A 21,344-nucleotide genomic window follows, 5' to 3' on the forward strand; every position below is an offset into this window, starting at 1 on the left:
TTTAATCCTGCCTATCATGTTGTCAGTTCTGTGTATTTTCTTCTTCTGGTGTGTGAGACGAATACAAAACCTTTGCTGTGTCTAGAAGTGCTGTCATGGATTCTAAACGAGTGTATTTTTACAGCAGTGAGACTGTGGAGGATTAAAACACAGCCTCTATCCTCTCCTGCAGCAGCTCTACATGCAGCACTCCTCAACCCTACCCGGCTCGTCTTTATCTCTTAGCACCCTCTGAGGCGGAGTTCACCCAGTGGTCAGGAGGTGCAGCAGCCGAGCTGGAGTTAACAGGCGGAGAGCTGCACCGCCCCGGCCTTTATCTCCAGCTTCCTCCCGCATGTCACAGAGGAAACACAAACAGTAATTATCAAAGAGTCTGCAGGAGACCACAAACCACACGACTAACAACAAGAGAGGACGCCCACTGTGTTCTGTCTCACTGCTTTATCTCTGTAAGAAGTTCTGCTTTAACAGAGGCGTCAACACAACATGACTGATACAGAAACAAATCAAACAGAGCTGTATACGGAGGTGTGTCAGCTTACAACAAGCTTTGTTACTCTATAGATGTTTTCACTTATGAACTCATGAAAATATTTAGATCATTTGAAGACGACTGATCCAGATATTCTCCTGAACTGCACCTCATTTACACATGCACCTCACAGCTGGAGACAATCCCTCTCAGATATTGAGGGGGGGGCAGGAGATCTCCAGAGGAAAGCCGTGACATAAAGAAGATTAAAACAGAAGTAGTGGACGATAGGGGTGTAAAGGTACACGTACCGTTTTGGTACAGGGCTTGCGGACCGATTCGAGTACGCGCGGCACAAAAGGGCTTTAATCTGTGTTCCCACACGGACCTTAAAGCAGAAGCACACCTCAGGGTGGAGGAAGTCTGCAGCCACTGGTATGGGACACAGCTTTTAGACACTTGTAAAAAAGTTCAAACATAAACTGTGCAGATTACTAGTTCCTCGAGTCCTGTCGGTTTGGACAGTGGCATATAACCGGGATGGAGTTCTTTTTACGGACTTACTCTTAAGTTTCGTTTTCAGCGATGATCCCGCTCCAGTAGCACTGCGTCGCAAAAGGGGAGGGGGGGACGCATCTGTGTGGGAGCATAACCTGCAGCATGCTACAATGAGCACCCTCCCTCCCCATTCCCACAATAATGGACAAAGAGACATTGACAAGAAGAGAGTAGTGTGCCGTCGTTCAGCGGACATCAGGTACGTCGCAGGCAACACGTCCAACTTATTAAAGCACTTGAAAAGGCACCATGCGAGCGTAAACATCACTGCAACTAGGAAAAAACAGACAGCCTTTTGTCAATAATTCTGAACGGGCCAAAGCCATAACAAATGCCATTGAAGTTTTTATATTGACAGAGGGAAATATTAATAGTTCTGTGATGAAACTATACTGTCCCAGATGTGATTAGCTTTATTATGTGCTCAAAGGGCATTCAAAAAAACTGTTGGCTTAATAAACTAAAAGGTGTCACTGTAATTAAAAATTAATATTTTTACATATAGGCTATATTAATTACTTCATTTAATTCTAAAATGCTTTATTTCGTTCATGTCTTTTATTTATTGGAGACTCTTTTGGTTGAAGGATGCAGCATAAGTTTTTTATACAATGTTTAATTTAAAATGTTATTAAAAAATAACCTGACCAGGTGTACAAGTCTGAACTGTCGATGTTGCACTTGTGTAAAAGGGAAATTCTAAATGTTCCTAGTAAAGAAAAAAAAAAAAGTGTTGCATCAGGTCCCTTTGCTGTACCGAAAATGTACCGAACCGAAGCTTCAAAACAGCCCGGCTCAACTGATCCCGTCTCTCCTTTGTAACGCCTCTGTTACTACCTGGGTAAAAATCACGGCTCGAAATGTCACTTAGAATAACAATCTGAGCCCGTCAGTGACATACCGTTTTTTTTGTGGACTCACTTTGCATTTGACCCAAAACATGTCTGTGATAAAAGCTTCATGGCTGAAAATCTACTGGAGCGATCCAAACTTACATCATCATTCAGTTCGAATAATACGAAGATTAAGACTGAGATTTGAAATTACAGAATGACCTGTGTGTATTTTTCTGCAGATGGAGGAAACACTGACCTCTGTTTGACAGTATAGAAGTAGATATATGTATGTGCGGCTCAACAGACACCTCTCTAATCCCTCCTAACTCTGCAGGTCGACAGCAGAGCTGCTGATGTTTTCATCGACTCAGGTAACTCCTCTGAATCTCTCGGAGTCATTCATCACTGCAGAGATCCGCAGAGGGACCTGCAGGCTGTGTGTGGCAGAGCGCTGAGCAAGCAGGTGGGCTGAGCAGGGTGACGGAGGGTCATGTAGCTCAGCGGTGCTCTTTTCCTGTAAGGCTGGCTCCCCAGGAGGAGCAGACTGATTGGTTCAATTCAGCTTCCTGTCTGTGTCCTCCAGCAGGGAGGACACAGCTCAGCGGGCCTGAAGTCAACCCGACCATCTCACAACACACCGGTCTGCACGGCACAGAGTAACTGCACCTGTCCACAGCTGGAAATGTTCAATTCACTCAAAGTAAACTTCTTATTGAGGGCTCAATCCTTCTGCATTTTGTAGAAACACCAGGAACTAACTAATCGATGCAGGTTACCGTCAACAGCTATGCTTCAATGTCCTTCCCTTTGACTCTTCGATGTACAGACTGCAGGAGCTGGAGATCAACACAACACACCCATCCGTTGAACCACAGTGTCCATTAATTTGTGATTTTTAAAATGCATGATAACAAACAAAATATTGTTTACTACACCTTTAAGTACTCCAAAGAGAAAACCAGACTCAAAATGGTAAAAGATTTGCTCCCGCTCAGACCAGCTGCAGAGCTTTAGAGGAAACAGATTAAAAAACTGCAACACCTGTGACCTTTGGGAATAGAGGTGTTTCATAGTGTAAAGACACAGAGGCTTAATGATGCCGATGTCCATGTTGACTTACATATCGGGTCCATAATCACAACCTGTCCTTCCCTGATTCATGATTACCCAGTCGCCTTAACATTCTACGGGGAAAGAAATCCACAACCAGCACTGTTTAGCAAAAGGTTAAATGACCCTGAGCCTTGATCATTTCAGGAGGACTGCTCCTGAAATCCTCCTGATCTGGTTTTTCACCCTCACAGAGGAAACAATCCCTGACAGATGACAGATCCCTGAGTTTCCTGCAAGTGTCTGAACTTTTTTTTTGTCACATCTTACATAGGTGTCGTCAACACCCCCCCCCCCCATCTGACTCCCGCTGTGAGGTGCATGTGTAAACAGCCAGATCAGGAGAGTATCCGGCATAGTCCTTTTTAAATTATCTAGAAATTGTCAGGAGTGCCTGTGTGAAAACGTCTGAAGACATCCTCTTAACAGCACGGTCAGAGTGTGACTACAATTTCCCAGCACCAAACTAAGTGAGGAAGTCTGCTGTGGCAGCACAAAATGAGAATAAGATCAATCTGAGACACTGAAGTATTTTCACAGGATATTTGTGTGCAGTAACTCCCTCTGAGATTGGTTTAAAACAGTCACATGAAAAACCTCAGACAACTCGTTGTGCCTTTTTGTGGTTCACCACGTTGTTTACATTTCTCAGTGATCTGTGCAGGAGAAACAGCTTTATAATCCTCCTTTCACATACAGAAAGCAGTGCTGCTGTTAAGTCTCCAGGTTTTCCTCTTGGTTACCCTGAGTCTGTATGTTGTCCTACCACTGACACAAAGATCGACTTCATCATTAGGATCAACAACCTCAACACTCCAGGCCACAAATAAATGATAAGACACTGTCAATCATTCGTCTGGGCCAGCGGGCGAGTTATAATGTCGAGCCCTGCTTCAGTATTATCTAATCCAATTCATACACACATTTATACGCCGCAGACAACACAGCAGGAGCAACTTGGGGTTAAGTGTCTTGCCCAAGGACAGATTGGACATGTGGCTGCAGGAGCTGGGGATCGACCTTTCTGATGAGAGACGACTAACTCCACCACTGAGCCATTGCCCTGTGTGACCTTCTGTGTTCATTCACAGATCTCATCTCATACATCAGTGTCAATGAGTGCCTTCAGACGGACTTGAGTATTCTGGTTTTGATGAGGTTTATTAAGCACCCTGTTTTGTGTCTGTGCATGTAAACATTCACAAACATAAAGCCCTCATCCTGATTTTGAGAAAACCGATTTTGCTACCAAGATAGAAAACGGGATACTGCGGCATGTAAACGCCTCATCCTTCTTCTGGAGCGACGAACAAACTAAGTGTTGTCTTTAAAATCAAAAAGAATTGGAAGTTTAGATTGGAGAAAGCATGGAAATGCTGACCTATTCTATTCTGTGGTGGACAGGCTGCAGGACGTCGGTTTCCCAACACGTTTCCTGTTAATGGAAAGGAAGTGGAGACGCCAAATCTGCAACACAATGTTGGCGTCTAATAGAGCTAAGCCAATAAGGCACAGTGGCCTAATTTGTGTCGGATTTCTACATTTCCACGATTTGCGTTAAATAAGACGCTGTAATCAGAAACTGGGATACTCGTATTTATCTTGACTAAAGGGACATGAACAACCAGGTTTCTCTGTGTGCATGCACAGAAACGCCATATCCTAGATATGAACAAAACCGAGATACAGCTCATAACCGCGATACTCAAATCCATGTAAACACACTCACTGGAATTAAAACCCAATAAAGACCCACTGTTGAACCTACACACTTGTGACAACTAAATGGTTTGAAACTCAAATAGTATTAATCTTCCTAGAAGTTGACACTGGAGTTAAAGGCCTTCGATCAAAAGCTAATGTTGTGCAATAATGCTAAAAATGTATTTAGAAGTCTACAGGTTACATTGCAAACAGTATAATTAAATCTCAAAGCTACAGAGTTGAACCAGGCTATCCAGTTCATGGTGTCTTCATATCGTGAAGCTAGTTAGCCTTTATTAAAGTTAGCCACTTTAGATGATCTTTGAAGAAATTAAGGGATTAGCTCAAAATGCTAATAATCTCTGAGGGTTAAACCAGCTGGTTGGAAAAGCAAAATAATACATTACAGTGCTGCAAACACACCAGTCCCATTTAGCCAGCTAACCAGTGAGCGTTAGCTGAATTAATCTGGAAGCTAACAGGCTAGCAGCGGCTAACCCCGTCGACCCTGGTTCCCACTGCTCTCTAGCCCAAAGCTAACACACACGCTAATAAAGGTTCACGGTGGCTTAAGTTGAGTAATTATAGCATCATCAGCACACAATGACACTTAACTTACAGTCCCACAAGAATTTATAAATGACATATTAGGCTTAACTTGAGTAAACTGGATCGAGGCCCACCGTGGCCCGCTACGATGCTCATTAGTTCCATTATCGGACGCTGCGCTGCTCACTTCAGACGGTTACAATCCTGTATTTCCGTGTTACTTGGGAAGTTAAGCTACTATTTAATGACAACTACGCTTACATTTGGATGTATCGTTTTACATTTTAAAACCATTTACAAGTCATGTTGTCAGTGCAGCAAAGATCGTTTATGTAAGTGTTGACCTGGCGTCCCGCTTGTCGTGTGATGGACAATCACCTCTGCGGCGCTACATCCCTGTCACACCTGTGCGTCCATTATCGGACAAGCTTCACCCCCCCCTAACCCTAATTCATCCAATTTATTTCATATTAGCAGTATTGAAAGACAAAAAGAGTATTATAATTCCGCAACAAGCATGTCTAAATGAACTAAATATCAGAAGAACAAACAGGTTTAAAGTGACGGACGGCCTGTTGAACAGATATCTAACCTGCAGCCACAAAATGAGGAAAAACCTCTTCAAATGTAGAGAAGCACATTTGTTCGTGTGTTCAATATAAGTGTACACAAAGAGTTTAAAATGTAATGTTGTGAGAGAAAAAAGCGGGTCAGACAGGGACGTGTCCGATAATGGACGCATGTCCCTTAGCTCCCCGGTCTCTCCAGACAAAGACAGCAGCTAGCCTGCTAGGCTATCCCCGGGACAGCTAGCAGGCTAGGCTAACCCCGGGACAGCTAGCAGGCTAGCCCGCGTTTGAGAAAGAGTGGGTTCAAATCCCCACCGAGAGATCCCGCTTCATCATGTCCACTTACCCCGTGTGTAATCCCGTTCCGACAAACGTTCATGTGCACTCCATAGGCGCCAATAATCCCAGTTAGACCAGTGAGGAGACGCTAACAAACTGGTGGATCGAACAGGCAGAGCAGTCAGTCAACGTGCTCCCAGTTCACTGGACCGCAGCCATCACACGGTCACATCCCGGAGAAAACGGGCAAACAGCGGGGATCACCGACATTTAGAAGTCACTGCTCGGTCCTGGACGAAGGTAGAACTACTCCCAGGTATTCCATGACCGGATGTGATATTCCTAGAGTTTCCAGATCAACGGTATCCCGGGAAAAAGACACGCAGACAGCAACAGACAGACAAACAGCACAGTGGGGCTAAATGGCTGTTAGGTTCCAATGCAGCCAAAACCCGGACACTGGATCACAGCTGCCCCTGGACCGGGACTGGGTAACTGGATTCATGTAACAGAGTGGATCTGGAGTCAGTGCATTGAAGTCACACTGGATCGTAAACATATGTCTTTCAGTGTTATTGTAACTTATTTAAAATACAAATAAATGAAAAAATGTATACATACGCACAGTTTCTTATTTTGTGTGTCAGAATATTTTACCATGGCGAACATTTTAAAATAATCCGGTTTATTGCCAAGATAGTTTCCCCTAATTTCTTTTGGTATATTCGTCAAAACAATACAGAAAGTAAGTGGAAAATGAAAGAGAGAAAGATGTGAGAGACAACAACTGCAAGTCAATAAGCAGAAAAATAAAGTGATAGTGAAATATATAAAAAAAAAATTTTTTTTTTTTTTTTAAGGAAGAATGTGCGACTTTTTGATCCAGTAGATGTCGCCCTTGATCACCAGCAAAGAAACCAAAACAAATTGAAGCATCCGCTCTTAACCAGTGACACACCAGTAGAATGTAAATATTATTGAAGCCTGAGTGAAGCGCTGGAGTCCCATCGATGGCGGTCTCCATGTTGGAAATGCTGTTTCAGTCTAACTTTCAGTCAACCTAAGGACAGGCTGAGAGCTGGAGCTGAGGCGGGTTTTAAGCCTCTTGACAAACCGTTACACTGCGTCCACCTGTCAATCAGGTCAGCTACACGCCTTATTGTGAATAACTCTTATCCTTCATCAAATCAAAACTGATGAGTCATCAAAACATTCACCCCCCCCCCCCCCGTACAGTGTGTGTCGATCGAGACATGAGCTAATCAGACCTATTTGTTTTTTTGAGCCAGGCTGTAAACATGTTAATCCCTGCTGTAAAAACAGGCTTTTTAGAATGGGTGTGTGTGTGACTTCCTGTGCTTCTGCAGCCAGAGTGGACACTCGAGGAACTGCAGGATTTTACACTTCAGCATCGGCTTCAGTTTTTAACACCGGAGGTTGTTGCTTGGACACACCTCCAACCCCCCTTCCCTCGCGTTTGCATGAAGGAGTTTTCAAGTATAACGCACCATAATTTAGTACAAGCTTGTCCTTTGCTCGGGCTGCAACAGCCTGTTGCCTGGAGTTGCCCCCTGCTGGTCATTAATAATAACGCAGGTTTATGTCACCTCCGAAATACCTTTGGTATCAAAGGGTTATAAAATGGATTCTCATTTCATTTCAAAGATTGATCTGTTGATGTGAACAAAGGAGTGTGTGTGCGTGTGCGTGGGAGAGAGCTGATCACTTGAAATTAGAGTGTGAATCAATCAGGAATACGTCTGCGTGGCGATTCAAAGTGACAGTTTGTCAGGATGTAAACAGACAGATCAGCTGGATGAGCAGCTCAAAAATGAGAGCGGAGCAGTGTACACACGCACTCCATCGCTGGCCCTGACCCCTCCCCCCTTCAAAACAAGACCTCCATCAGACGCCATTTATGGAAAGACGATACAGACAGAATAAAAATAATAAAACTTTATTTTTTTAATGTGGAGTCGTTCAGAGAATAACAAGCAGACTTCAGAATGAATGAAGTCCCCCACGGCTTTTCATCACAGCACACACACAGACACACACTTTCTCTCTCTCACGCACACACGCGCACACACACACACACACACGCACACACACACACACACACACACACACACACACACACACACACACACACACACACACACACACACACACACACACACACACACACACACAGAGGACATGGTGTCCTGAATTGTCGAACGTTTCTTTGAGTTCTGCCTCTGGCGCCCGGTTTCATCAGCATTCAGAGGAGAAGCTGCAGAATAAAATTAGTGTGTTTTATATTCTAGTCATTTCTAACCTGATTTTATTCTGAGACCAGCACAGTTATTATTATTTTATATTTTGCCTCCACTTTCCAGATCAGCTGGGTTCAGATGAAGTCCGTGAAAGAGAAGTCAGAGGGAACATGACGGAGAAGAAGACGTCGACTAGAAGCTTTGAGTGAACTCAGTTTGTAAAAGAAGAACAAGAGAATGTTTCTTTATTATGAAATGAACGCCCCGCCAGACAGGATCAGCAGAGCCAGAAGGGCAGAGCAGCGCTGTGTGTGTGTGCATGTCGGACACTGTGTGTGTATGTGAGAACAGAGAGCACTGTCCTTGTGCATCACACATTTTGGTCCTCTTGTAAATGCCACAGACCAAACTCCATGTAATGAAGCAACAAGGTAACAAACTGATCCATCATTCAGACCAGAGCAAACGATCTACAGATGTTAAAACGCCCTAAGAGACCTGAACCTCTCTCACACAAACTAATTTCCTGACACTGTCTGAGTGTGGTGAATGTGTGAATTCAAATATCTGAATCTGTTGATCCTGCAGCTCGCTGTAAAGGATTCGGTGTGAAGTCAGGGAGCGTAAATGTGTGAACGCAGAAGGTAATATTTTAAAATATTCACAGCAAACGGGGTGACGAGAGAGTACAAACGATATAACGTAAAACTACTGCGACCTTGAACTTGTTTTATTTTATTTTAATCCAGCTGAACAAAATGTGTTTGGTCGGAGCAGCTGGAGCCAGTGTGGAGCTATTTTTAGCTTCCTGTTTGAAATGTTTACGACTCTGAGTTTTGAGCGGGAAGTTTGTGGGGTTTTCCCAAACTCTTTGATACGACCCGAGGGCTTTTATTTTTATGGCAGTGTGTAGACATGTGAGAGCTTGATGACTTCTTGGTGTGTCTTTGTCTTCTTCAGAGGACGTCCATGGTGCAAAGTGTGAGTATATATGAAGCAGTGTGCGGGAGCAGCTTCCTCCTTGGCTCGATAAAATCTCTCTCCATTACTTCATTATCAGCGTTCATTAAAAGCGGAGTTTAATAATCAGTCGAGGTCGGTGCACAGGTAAACAATCAGCGGACCAAACCAATCCAAAATCTTCAGGAAAAAGGAGAAGGCAGGCAAGGTAAAAAAAAAACACAGGAAGGCTCTCTGGAAGAAAAAGGCTGGAAGAAGGAACACGCTGCAACTAGAGAAACACAAGAATAAGAAATTACAAAATGAAACAGGAAACACTAAAGACGGAAGAAGGAAACATTCAAATGAGGAAACAAGCAACACCAGGGATGAATGAGACAAAATAAAACCAGACAGAAAATCTAAACTCTGAGAATATTCAAAATATGAAACTCAATAGGTACGCCCTCATCCTGATTTTGAGAAACCTGATTCTTCTACCTGGAGAACTCAGAGAGAAAACGATATGCTGCGGCATGTGAACGCCTGACCCCGGTGTCAGCCAAACAAACATGGCGACGGCAACAAGAGCGTTGAAGATGTTAATATTTATCTCCCTGCCCTTCCACATGCTTACGTGGAAAGCATTAGGCAGGAACAGCACACACTCCTGCTCTTCCTGTGCATATAAGGAAAGCCAACGCAGGGAGAATCAACGACGACATCATGGCGTGATTAAGTCAGACACAGTGGAGGAGCTGGCGTGGAGGACGGTTACAAATGCAGCTTGCAGAGGGAGCGGAGGCAGGAGAGAGCAGCTTAAAAAAGGCGGCATGAGTGAGATTAGTCAATATGCTTTGAAGCGAATCAGCTGATGAGGGCGTGCATGAGATCAGCTGTTATCACTGGCAGGAAAGCAGAGCGTGACTCCATGACCTGCCTGAGCTAACGCGATACGCCCACTTCCACAAACACACGGGGGAGGACTTGGTGGCTTCGTCCATTATTCACTCAGTCAGTGTTCCTGACAAAAGAGCAGAATGGGGAAAAAAAAGACGACATGCCGAAAGTTTTCCTCCGATTATATCACCCTAACGGACTTCCATAAACATATTTTACTACACCCACCCAAACATGGCCGCCCCACCTGAGTCCATGATCGTCTCTCGGATGGAGGAAGAGGACTGAGGTAGTTTAGTTTCACCGCAGCTACACATGCCAAGAAACACAGACTGTTTGTCTGCGAGCTTCTCTCCTGCTCATAACCCTGTCTCTGAGCCGGACGGGAAGAATCCCACGTCTACTCTCTTATGCAGCTTCATTTTGACCATGTGCAGGAAGCAGGATGTTACCTTTTTTCCTGCTTGTAAAGGCAACGTTCAGTTTCATGTCATAACGTAGCTGTAAAATATATCTACATTTTTAGTGTTCAAACTATAAAATCATGACAAGTATAAATGTTGCTTTAGAGACGGTGAAGTGTTTGAGTGAGCGCCTCCTCACCTCATTAACAATTAACAGAAACCTTATCTGCTCCAGTGACATAAAGAGGGGTACATCTCCATGGTGATGACCCCCCAGACCTGCAAACACACACACACACACACACACACACACACACACACACACACACACACACACACACACACACACACACACACACACACACACACACACACACACACACACACACACACACACACACACACACACCTCGATGGTCCAGCAGGCAGTTCAGGTTAGTATGAGAGGAGCAGCAGCATGCACAGGTCGTACCAGCCGCTGAAACCTGTCACAAACCGCTTCCTGCAGCAGAGATGGGACCACAACGACTACGACAACCACCGCCGGAAGGTGAGAGGGCGAGGGGGATGGTGGAGGAGTGCCGGTCATTCCGGATGATGTGTTGGTGTTGCTGATGGTGTTTGTTTTTCTCCTGAAGTCACGTTTAATGGTGTGAGTTTCTGTGAGATCTCGTGTCTCTGGAGTTGTTACTACAAACAGCAGGTGTGTGGTGTAGTGGTCAGGATGAATCGTCTTGTGCGCGTTCAGAGGATTATAATGACGGTTGAAACTGTCCTCATGTTTAACATCGGTTCAGATTTGAAAATTGTCTACCATGTAGGTGATTTTGGTTGCAGATTGGATGTCTCCTCTGTAGAATGTGCGTCGCTGTAGTTAGGCTGCTTCCTCACCTTTCACTTTGCACTCACCTGTGATTACCTGTCCAGGTGACCTCCTCCCTGCCTGTAGTGGACACCAAGGGCTTGAGGACCCCCGCTCACGTCCAGCTCAAACTCAAAAAACAGCAGGTCAGTGTTCAGACGCACATAATCCACTTTAATGTGATTCATCCTGGGAGATGAACAAAGCTGAAACCTGCGCTCAGTTAAAGTTCAGAACGATGCATATGAAGTTGTCCTGTGTTTGACTCAGCTGCAGGATGAGCGTCTGTCCATCATCGACAGAGATAACCGCCTTCTGGCCTCCAAACTGGCCGCCATCGTTGGCTCTCAGGGCCTGGTGGACCATCGGAACCATTACCACCTGAGGAGGTATATTCTTATTCTTGTTCAGTGAGCTGTGTCTGACCACGCCCCTCTCTTGGCTGTGGGAGTGTCACCCATCTGGGGGAGGGGTTACTGCCCCTTGTGATGTCATGAAGGGAAAATCTCCAAACGGCCTGTTTGAGCACACATTTTCTGAAAAGTGGAGCAGGAAAAAGATGGAGAGGATGGACTTTTCTCATCATTGGGGGTTAGATAGACTAGGGACGCTTTTAAAGAGAATCTGTATAATGTAAAAAGCTAAGGTGACGCCTCTGACTGTAAGCCTTGTGTCTCTGTTGTCATGGTGACCTGCTGTTTCTTCTCTTGACTGGATGTATAAACCTCCTCCTCCTCCTCACTCTGAGCTCTTTAACATTGCTATGATGCCGCCTGAGCTCCTTGTTGGACCTTTAAATAATTGATGTGACCAGTCGTGCTCTGTTATGCTGCTGAATTATTGATCTGGATTTTCACGTGTGTTACGGTGGTCTCTGGGATTTGTGGTGCGTTCCATTTACCTGGAATCTCAGAGCGGGGAAAGTTGCACACCTGAGTTAGTGCAAACGACATGTAGCTTTGTCTTTATGAGGATGATTTATCATTCATTCAGTGTCTGTTTGGACTTAAAGGCAGGGTTGGCACTTTTAGAAAACTAGCATGATTTTAAAAGTAGCATTCCCTCAGTGCTCCATCTGCACCCACCCCCTCCCCTCTGTGCTCCCTCTAAAGCCACGCCCCCCACTTACATGCACGAGCGCCGTTGCTCCTGAAGTGGACATCTCTTACATTGTGTAGAAACTACGTTGTCTCATGTTTCATTCAGCGGTAAGTAAACTCACAGTATAAACTCCGTCATCTGTGACGCGCTTTGAGTGTGGGTTAGAGCACGCAAGCGGTAGAGAGCGAGCAGGGAGACAGGGAGGCGTCTGATTGGTTCATCAGATTGGTACCTCGTGGCAGACATTGGTCAAAGTTTTTACAGGCTTACAACTGATACAGATGACAGATTTTCTTTGTTCCTTTTTCAGAGAACATGAGTTATTAATTTCTGCAAGGACCTAAAGACAATTTCTTTTTTTTAAAGGTTTATTTTTGGGCTTTTGGGCCTTTATTTGAAAGACAGGACAGTGGATAGGGTCAGAAATGGGGGAGAGACAGAGTGGGGAATGACATGCGGGAAAGGCGCCACAGGTCAGATTTGAACCTGGGCCGCCTGCTTGGAAGACTACAGCTTCCATACATGGGAAGCACACAAACCACTGCGCCACCAGCGCCCTGGACCTAAAGACAATTTCAACCAGAATCTTAAAAGGTGGATCTGGAGAAAATTACCAACCCTGACTTTATGTTGTGTGTTTTATTTTGAAATTGATCGGACGCTCTGTGCGTTTCCTTGTCTAACTTCCTGTCTGAGCCGATCTACTTTGTTCATCTTAATGCATGCTTGGAGCGTAACCTGTCGAAAATAGTGTGAATTCGAAATGTAGCAGAGTGGAGTGGCGCTGCTGGCCGCTCTGGAGACGGACCGTGCTGCGTGGACCAGCAGCATTGACTAGAGTGACATCGAGCAGCGCTAGCGGACAGCGGCACGCCAAGTTATGTGGAAATTGGAAGTGATGTTCAAACACAACTTTTGTGCGTCTTTGCACAATATTTTTCTGTCTTCCTCCGCAGTTTGAACGCTGACAAAAGGAGGGAGGAGCTTATGTTGGTCAGCCGTCAGAATCAGGCCATCCACCAGCGAATCACAGCTCGTCAGTCAGAGTACCGCCGCCAGATGTGGTTGGATGACTGGGAGAGGGTGGAGCATCGGCGGGACGAAATCTCCCGGTACCCTCGAGGACTCGCGGAGAAACAGGCGAGTCCAAACATCGACAATTGAGTCAATAATACTGTTTCCAAACATCTCTTCACCTTTATCATTCTTTTTCAGTTTTCTTGCAAATTAAAAGCAGCGAGTAACACTCACACAAGATTAATTATAATGAATTGTCTTAGTACCAGTTAAGGTTTAAGTGTCCGCTACATTCATTAAAAGTGTTTTAAGAATGAATGTAAGCGTGAAAAATGTGTGACCCTTGTTGTGTGTTTGGGACTGCAGAGGTCACGCAGGAAGGTGAAGTTTGCAGCTGTGGATGGCAGCAAGTGCTCGACGAGCTGCAGCAATACCGACACAGACGGAAGCAACAGAGAAACCTGAGACACAGACGCTTAATCATTCACCAGAAGAAGAAAAATGGACCTCAATGTGACATGCATGCAGATAACTTAAATTCATGATTTGTGCTTTTTGGTTTGTTAACTGTCAGCTGTTAGCTAGTTAGCCAGGCATGCTAATAATTAAAGCTAACATTACAGCAGCTAAATTCTTCTTCTTTTGGGTGGGAGGTAAACATGTTCACCTCCAGCGTAGATTAGGTGTTCAATGTCTGTCTCTCAGTAATTTATACTCCTTTAAATCCAATAAAATGAATCAAACATGTTTTACTTCTGGACTTTCTGGCGCCTCATGCTCACCACTCTTAATTTCCGTCATGATGCGTTGGGAAAGAAACACAAGATGCTGATTTAATGATGAACAATCTGTGAGGTGTAAAGGTGTCGCTATGTCCGCCACATCTCCAGGGGTGCAGCCAGCAGGGTGACAAGGGGGGCCATGGCCCTCCCTGAAATCTGATTAGCCACCCCAGAATCCATAACTATGATTGTTGGGTTACATCAGGCTACTTGAAGTTTTCTTGACATGTCAGTGTGAACATTTTTGTTTAATTCATATTTTGCACGTATAATTCACAAGACAGAGAAGAAGGAAGGCTTTCAAACTCTTGATGATGCCGAACCTGCAAGAATGCGCTAAAGACGTTACCCTGCTGCATTCTCACATCAGCTCACTCTGACTCTCTGCAGAATAAATACGAGGAGGCTGGAGGAGAAACTCCAGGTGAAGAGAGAAACATTCAGCTGTTTGTGTTTGCACATGACGCTCAGTACGAAACCCACCCCTACATAAGTCAGTTCCCCAGTTGGGCCCCCCCAGACCAAAAAGTCTGGACACGCCCCTGCCTTGTAACCTACTGTATATATTTTTGTTTAAAAAAACAAGACATTTAAAAATGATATATTATTTTCTCCACCAGGTGGCAGTGAACACACATCTCTCCTTTGGTAATACAGCTGTACCAGTAAGAAGCAGAGAGAGAGAGAGAGGGAGATAGAGGGAGAGGGAGAGAGAGAGAGGGAGAGAGAGAGAGAGGAAGAGAGAGGAAGAGAGAGAGAGAGGGAGAGATAGAGGGAGAGAGAAAGACAAAGAGAGAGAAAGGGAGAGAGAGAGGGTGAGCGAGAGAGAGAGAGAGAGAGAGATAGAGGGAGAGGGAGAGAGAGAGGGAGAGAGAGAGAGAGTAAGCGAGAGAGAGAGAGGGAGGGAGAGGGAGAGAGAGAGAGAGAGGGGGAGAGAGAGGGAGAGAGAGAGACAAAGAGAGAGAGAGGGAGAGAGAGAGGGTGAGCAAGAGAGAGACAGAGAGAGAGAGGGAGATAGAGGGAGAGGGAGAGAGAGAGGGAGAGAGAGAGACAGAGAGAGAGAGGGAGAGGGAGAGAGAGAGAGAGAGGGAGAGAGAGAGAGAGAGAAAGAGAGAGAGAGAGAGAGAGAGGGTGAGCGAGAGAGAGAGAAAGAGAGAGAGAGAGAGAGAGAGGGCGATAGAGGGAGAGAGAGAGAGAGGAAGAGAGAGAGAGAGACATAGAGAGGGAGAGAGAGGGAGTGAGATAGAGAGAGAGAGAGGGAGATAGAGGGAGAGGGAGAGAGAGGGAGAGAGAGAGAGACAAAGAGAGAGAGAGAGAGAGAGCTCACAGCAGCAGAAAGGAGATTCTGGTCTCATCACTGAGAGGACGTTTCATCCCTTGATTGTTTGCTTTTAATCATCAGGATCTCATCTCATCCACAGCTCCTCACCTACATTAATGTCCCATATTTACACGTATACTTCGTGTTGGAGCCAAAACATAGGTTTACTTTTTTACATTATATTTGCCTTGTTTGTAGGCTGCATGGTGGTACAGTGGTTAGCGCTGTGCCCTAACAGTGAGGAGATTCCTGGTTTGAATCCCTGTCTGACAGGAGTCTCTGTCTCTCTACAACTGATTGAATGTTGTGCTCAACGTTATAAGACTGAAACTGCTCTTTAGGGGTATCATCACATCACACCGGAGCCTTGAATCAGCGTCCAACACATGCACGGTATCTAACAGATATGGGACATGAACGAGTGATCAGGTGGATCCACTCTCTCAGTTTGTCCTCCTCAGACTGAAGATCCGTCCTCCAGCTGCTCCTGTGTGTCGCTTCTCTCACTGAAGGAATGTTCATCCGTTTGCTGGTGAGACCAGTATGTGGAGTAAACATGCGGGACGTGAAGTGGAAAAGCCCTTTTTACAGCGTCAGTCTGTCCTGCTGCTGAGCACGGCTGGACGCCTCCTGAGGCCAAGAGAACCGAAGCATCTGGGACCAATTAAGCAGCGTCCATGCCCGACATCCCAAGCAGCTCCAAACCAACACTTCACTTACTCTATTCTGTTATTTTATTAAAGAAGTGACCTGTGACAGAGCTCTTTCACCAGAGATCAACATCCTAATAAGTTTAAATAAAGTCTGACCTCCTGCACGCAGACATGATCGGCCTCGGTTTATTGGAGAGCAGAAATCCTTCCCTGTTTTATGACATTTCACTTTATTAAGATCAGAGGGAGCGGCACAAAGACCTGCTCCTCCAGCTTTATGAGCGCGGGACGTTACACAACAAACCGAGCTACAAAACACAAGTGGAACAATAACATGTGGACGCAGAAAACCAGCTTCACTGTGAGCAGGACGAGATCGGAGGATGTTACACGTCTGTGGTAGAGCCGCAGTAGAGTGACATCACACCGTGTGGTTTAAGGTATCTGGACTGAAAGAATCACAGGAGAAGTCCATACCTCGTCACACTAAAGAAAACCTGCCCATAAACGGGGGAAGAAAGATTTATTTTTTTCATCTATACTTCACTATGGCACAAAAATAGGTCTGATTAAAGTGTGGCACAGACGACCTTTACATTCATATTTTCTGATGTGGGAATTCTGCTTTTGTTAGCTGGACACATTTTAAAGCTCTGTAAACACAAACGAGTGACACAGAATAAAAAGACTTGACAGATGTTACTCTCTGTGCTGAATTTGTTCAAAGTTGTATTTTTCCAGTGTGTCGTGGAGCTTACTGAGTGTCAGGAAATAAAACGTCTGTGCTCAGACGTTTATTAAAGTTGCATGTCTGCTGCTCCGCCGTGTGGTTAACATGATCTCAGAGCAGTTTATTGTCTTGGCTGTGATGTCACCATGAAGCAGCTCGACTTCCCTCCTGTTTCCTGAACGGTGCACAGATTCATATTTCAGATCTTACCTGCACATTTATCATCAGAACAGCTTCACTCAAATGCACAACATTTAATAAACATATTTAAATTGAACTTATTAAAGTTCAGTTAGTGGACTGTTTCCGTCTGCACCCGCCCCTCGACAGTTATCACATACTTCACACACTCAGACGACACAGCCATGGTTTGACTTCTAAACGACAATACAGTAACTCAGCCACAGACTAGCAGCACACCATATCTCACTGCACAGACAACAAGCTCCAACTCATCGTCACCAAAACTAAAGAGGTGCTCATCTCTAACATACAGCCCATAACCCACATGCATCAACAAGGAAACTGTCGAGAGGTCATCACGTTCTGATAAGTCAGACTCACCCTGGACAATAAGCTGAGCTTTGATCAACACACCACTGACACTCGTTAACGCTGCCAGCTTAGACTCTTGGCCATCCAGCCCATCCTCCTGTACTGCTCACCCTGCCCCTTCAACATGCTAACTGTTGCAAACAAAAGTAAACTCACTCATATCACAAATATTGCTTCAAGAATCATTGGCCACCCAAACCCTCTCACATCTCAACTACAAAGACCCAACCCAAACAGAGTCCAGGACCCCTCTCACCCACTTATCTTCTCTGTTCTGGCAAATGGACTTGAGCTTGACCCTAACCCTAACACCGCAGGACACACCTACACATTCACACACTGATGGTAGAGGCTGCTGTGTAAAGAGTCCATCAGTATTAACTCATTCATACACGGCTGACAAAGCAGAGGGAACAACTCAGGGTTAGGTGTCCTTCCCAAGCACACATCGGACATGTTGCTGCAGGAGCTGGGGATCAAAATCCAAGCTTCTGGGTGAGATATGATGGACTCTCCACTGCCTCTAATGAAGGAGTACTGATTACATGTGTTCACCTGTTTACGCCTAAGTCCTGTCTTTACACTTTCAGTTTATTTGAAAAGATTTGTATCCTCTTTTTGATTTACTCTAAAAACTCACTTTCAACTTTTATTTTGAAATTTAATTCACTTTAAATCTTTTTCTTTCCTGCCAAGCACGTCCCAGATAAAGTTGGTGCTGTTGCTGTGCTCATTGTTATCACCTGGTTTCGGTGTAACCCATGATTCTCCTCTGCTGGACTTTCGGACAGATGTGAACATCTGGTCGTCAGCGCCGCCTGTGTGATCACAAACACATGAAGGCATTTCCTGTTTGTGCACCGACAGCAACGTTAAAGCTCCTGTTTCGCAAAGGGACGGTGAAGTTAAAGATACCGGAGAGATCCCTGTGTGTGTGTGTGTGTGTGTGTGTGTGTGTGTGTGTGTGTGCAGCAGGAGGAGGAGGTGTGTTCACCACGCTCCTCCTCCTCCTCCCTCTCTCCTTCATCAGAGTTAAGAATCAGTGCTCTGCCTCCTCACACACTCTGTCAGTCAGTCTCTCTCACACACACACTCATGGATTATTACCTTCATCTCCTGCTGCTGCTGTGGACCTGCAGCCTGCTGCCAGGTGAGCTTCAACCTTCACATCAAAGCTCCTTGTTAGATAGAAAAAAACACCTGTTTCCATGGCGACAGATTGATAGCAGCTCAGGGCTGCAGCCAGGTGTTCAAAGGGTGCACAGAGGGACGCTACAGGTGCAGAAATGATATATGATGATCAAAAGCTTTAAATAAAAGAAATACAAGATTTAAGTTTACAGATTCCTTTTTTAAGCACATTTAAACACTCTTGTTATAATTTAAAGTTATTTTAGTTGGAAAGTTGCAGAAAAGTGTTCACAGCCTTTTAAATAGTTTTTAAGGGTCCGCTTTTCCCCTGAAGAATGTTTTTAATTCACCTGTGGACTCTGTCAAAAAATTACCACCATTAATCCTCAGATCTTAATCCAAAGGCTTTCTCTTCTGGGTTTATGACTTAAAGGTCCAATCAGTAAGATGTGTGGTGAGTGAAATGATAAAGTGAGCTTACTATATGATCAGACATTAAGGAAACATGCTATGTTGAAGTGCTGGCTTCTCTGACAACAATGCAGCAGCCAGTATGTCCTCCTTCTAACTTTAGATTCTGGTCCTGAATGCTCTGGATTTGTTTGGACCAGAGAAGGTAGGCGCTTTTAAGGCACCTCCACACGGCTGTTTTGGACGCCCCTCGGTTTGTCAGATATGAGAGCAGTTATCAGGTCAAACCAACAGGTGTTGCAGCGATGGAAGCGGGCAAGAGAACTGGTTCAGATAGAAGTGATTGTACCCGACCTAAAAAGCCTCTGCATGTTTCTAATAAGCTCCACGAGCAGAAACGTGCTCAAACTAGGATCAATATTGGAAATGCTTTTGAAAAATGGAGAGAGGTTAGAACACAGAAAGGTTTACAGACCGATGCAGAGCTGGCTAAACACTGAAGCTTCAGTGTCCACCACATGGCAACCTGCATGAGACATGCAGGTTGCCATGTGGTGGTAACCTGGTCTACAGCTTTGTAGAGACAGCTCTCTACAATGTTTAGAACTTGGACTGCAAAGTGTTTATGAAGGGTTGGAGATTAAATGCAGATGAGGAAGTGAAACAACTGCGGCTTAAAAATGTTTCACTCACTTCCTTTTAAACGGGAAATTCAAATGAGTCAGAATTTCATCAATAACATTTAAATGACTGAAACATGTTAAACAGTTTCCTCTGAACGGGTTAATCAGGTATTAATAAATCGAGTCATATTTTTTCATACTTTGTGGTTTTAATAAGCAGATTTCTTCAACAGCAATGAAACAAGCTCTAACGTCTGCAACATAATCCTCAGTTTCAGGCCGATTTAGACACGATTTTAAAGACGAACGACTACACATTGTTAGCTGTGCAGTGTACACTGAGGCCAGCAGTCGATCTCAAATGGATCCGCTGCTCCAGACCAGTCGGTTGATTTTCTGACATGTTAAATATTTTGGTCGTACGACTGCACACACTCAGACAAAGAGAGCAGAGCCACCAGCGGATTCCACAACTTTTTTTTTCATTTCTACTGATTGTGCCTGCGCAAGTGACAGACAGCGTCTGAAATCACCATGGCAACAGCAGGCATGCCTGTTTTATCTGTCTTCCTCTCGCCTATCATTAAAGAAAATGTTGGCAGGAAATATCTGCAGACCTCCAGCTGACGGGGTATATTAATTATGATTAAGCTGCTAGTTAGCTTGTGTCTATCAATGATGCTAAGTGAGAGAGAGAGAGAGAGAGAGAGAGAGAGAGAGTTTTTGATGGTGTTTATGAGAGCAGCTCTGACTTCAACCTGTGGAAGTGTTATGAGCGCTCGATTGTGATGTCACTCGTACGGTGCGAGCTCTCAGGTCTTTGTGAGCTCTGGTCGTGCACAGATTCAATCGTAAAGCATGAGCTGACATTACACTGCCACTTTCATACAAATCGCACTGTGTACATCTGGCTTTTTTTTTTAACATGTTGACAATCAAGAAATGCCTGGACAAATTTGAACAAAACATTCTGGTTCTACTGGAGCTGCTGGAGCTGCTCATTTTAGAGTTTGGTTTTAAAGCATTACCAGATTGATGGATGCTGTCATGGATTGAGAAGAAAGTGCAGATATTTTTATTTTTTTAACAAGAAGGCTAGAGGCAAAATGCAAACCAAAAACTTAGAAGAACAACACCCAAAATGGGAAATGGGAAATGAGCAACAAGGAAACACTGGAAACGCTAGAGACTCTGCCATTGCCGAACAAACTACACTCAACTTACAACAAACAATGAACTGACAGAGAAGGGCCGAAACACAGAGACTAAATAGACACAGGGGTAATCAGACACAGGTGAGACTAACAAGACACAGGTGAAGGCAATCAGGACAATGAAGACTGGAGGGAAACACACAAAGGCAGGATTAAAATACAAGAAACACAGAGGACAACTATAAAATAAATCAGGGAACACTGAAGACATACAAAACTCAAGAATATAACAATATACACTAGAAGAGAAACTTTACAAAATAAAAACAGGAAACACTAAAGACTACTAGGAAACATTAAGACCAAAACACACTAAACAAGCAACACTAGGATATACAGGAGAAACTAAAACATGGAAACCTAAAC

At 44.6% G+C, this 21,344-nt stretch overlaps 3 protein-coding genes across 4 annotated transcripts in view; 2 read left to right on the forward strand and 1 right to left on the reverse strand.

Moving 5' to 3' along the window:
• The window catches only part of znf609a (zinc finger protein 609a), a 38,714-nt gene extending 32,183 nt beyond the window's left edge, over positions 1-6,531 (reverse strand). Inside the window, exon 1 of the mRNA XM_020648860.3 lies at positions 6,145-6,531. The gene's annotated coding sequence lies outside the window, so the exon portion shown is untranslated. The remainder of the gene's footprint in view (positions 1-6,144) is intronic.
• Positions 6,532-9,054: 2,523 nt separating this feature from the next.
• On the forward strand, positions 9,055-14,305 carry si:ch211-284k5.2 (uncharacterized protein CFAP97D2). The gene is made up of 5 exons (XM_065956798.1): positions 9,055-11,128; positions 11,506-11,586; positions 11,711-11,829; positions 13,498-13,681; positions 13,925-14,305. The coding sequence occupies exons 1-5, from the start codon at positions 11,036-11,038 to the stop codon at positions 14,021-14,023; spliced, it is 576 nt and encodes a 191-aa protein (XP_065812870.1). The 5' UTR covers positions 9,055-11,035; the 3' UTR covers positions 14,024-14,305.
• A 4,343-nt stretch (positions 14,306-18,648) lies between these two features.
• The window catches only part of itga11b (integrin, alpha 11b), a 44,844-nt gene continuing 42,148 nt past the window's right edge, over positions 18,649-21,344 (forward strand). For both annotated transcript variants that reach the window (XM_020648851.2, XM_020648852.2), the window contains exon 1: positions 18,649-18,749. In XM_020648851.2, coding sequence (XP_020504507.1) covers positions 18,695-18,749 — 55 coding nt within the window. In that variant the 5' untranslated portion in view covers positions 18,649-18,694. The remainder of the gene's footprint in view (positions 18,750-21,344) is intronic.

This window comes from Labrus bergylta, chromosome 7 (assembly GCF_963930695.1).
Source record: "Labrus bergylta chromosome 7, fLabBer1.1, whole genome shotgun sequence".
Taxonomy (NCBI): domain Eukaryota; kingdom Metazoa; phylum Chordata; class Actinopteri; order Labriformes; family Labridae; genus Labrus; species Labrus bergylta.

Excerpts from the sequence above, each read along its gene's own strand:
- si:ch211-284k5.2 (XM_065956798.1), top strand. The coding sequence starts at position 11,036 with ATGCACAGGTCGTACCAGCCGCTGAAACCTGTCACAAACCGCTTCCTG. Across the intron at positions 11,129-11,505 it reads ACGACAACCACCGCCGGAAG|GTGACCTCCTCCCTGCCTGT; the intron begins GTGAGAGGGCGA and ends TTACCTGTCCAG. Across the intron at positions 13,682-13,924 it reads GAGGACTCGCGGAGAAACAG|AGGTCACGCAGGAAGGTGAA; the intron begins GCGAGTCCAAAC and ends TTGGGACTGCAG.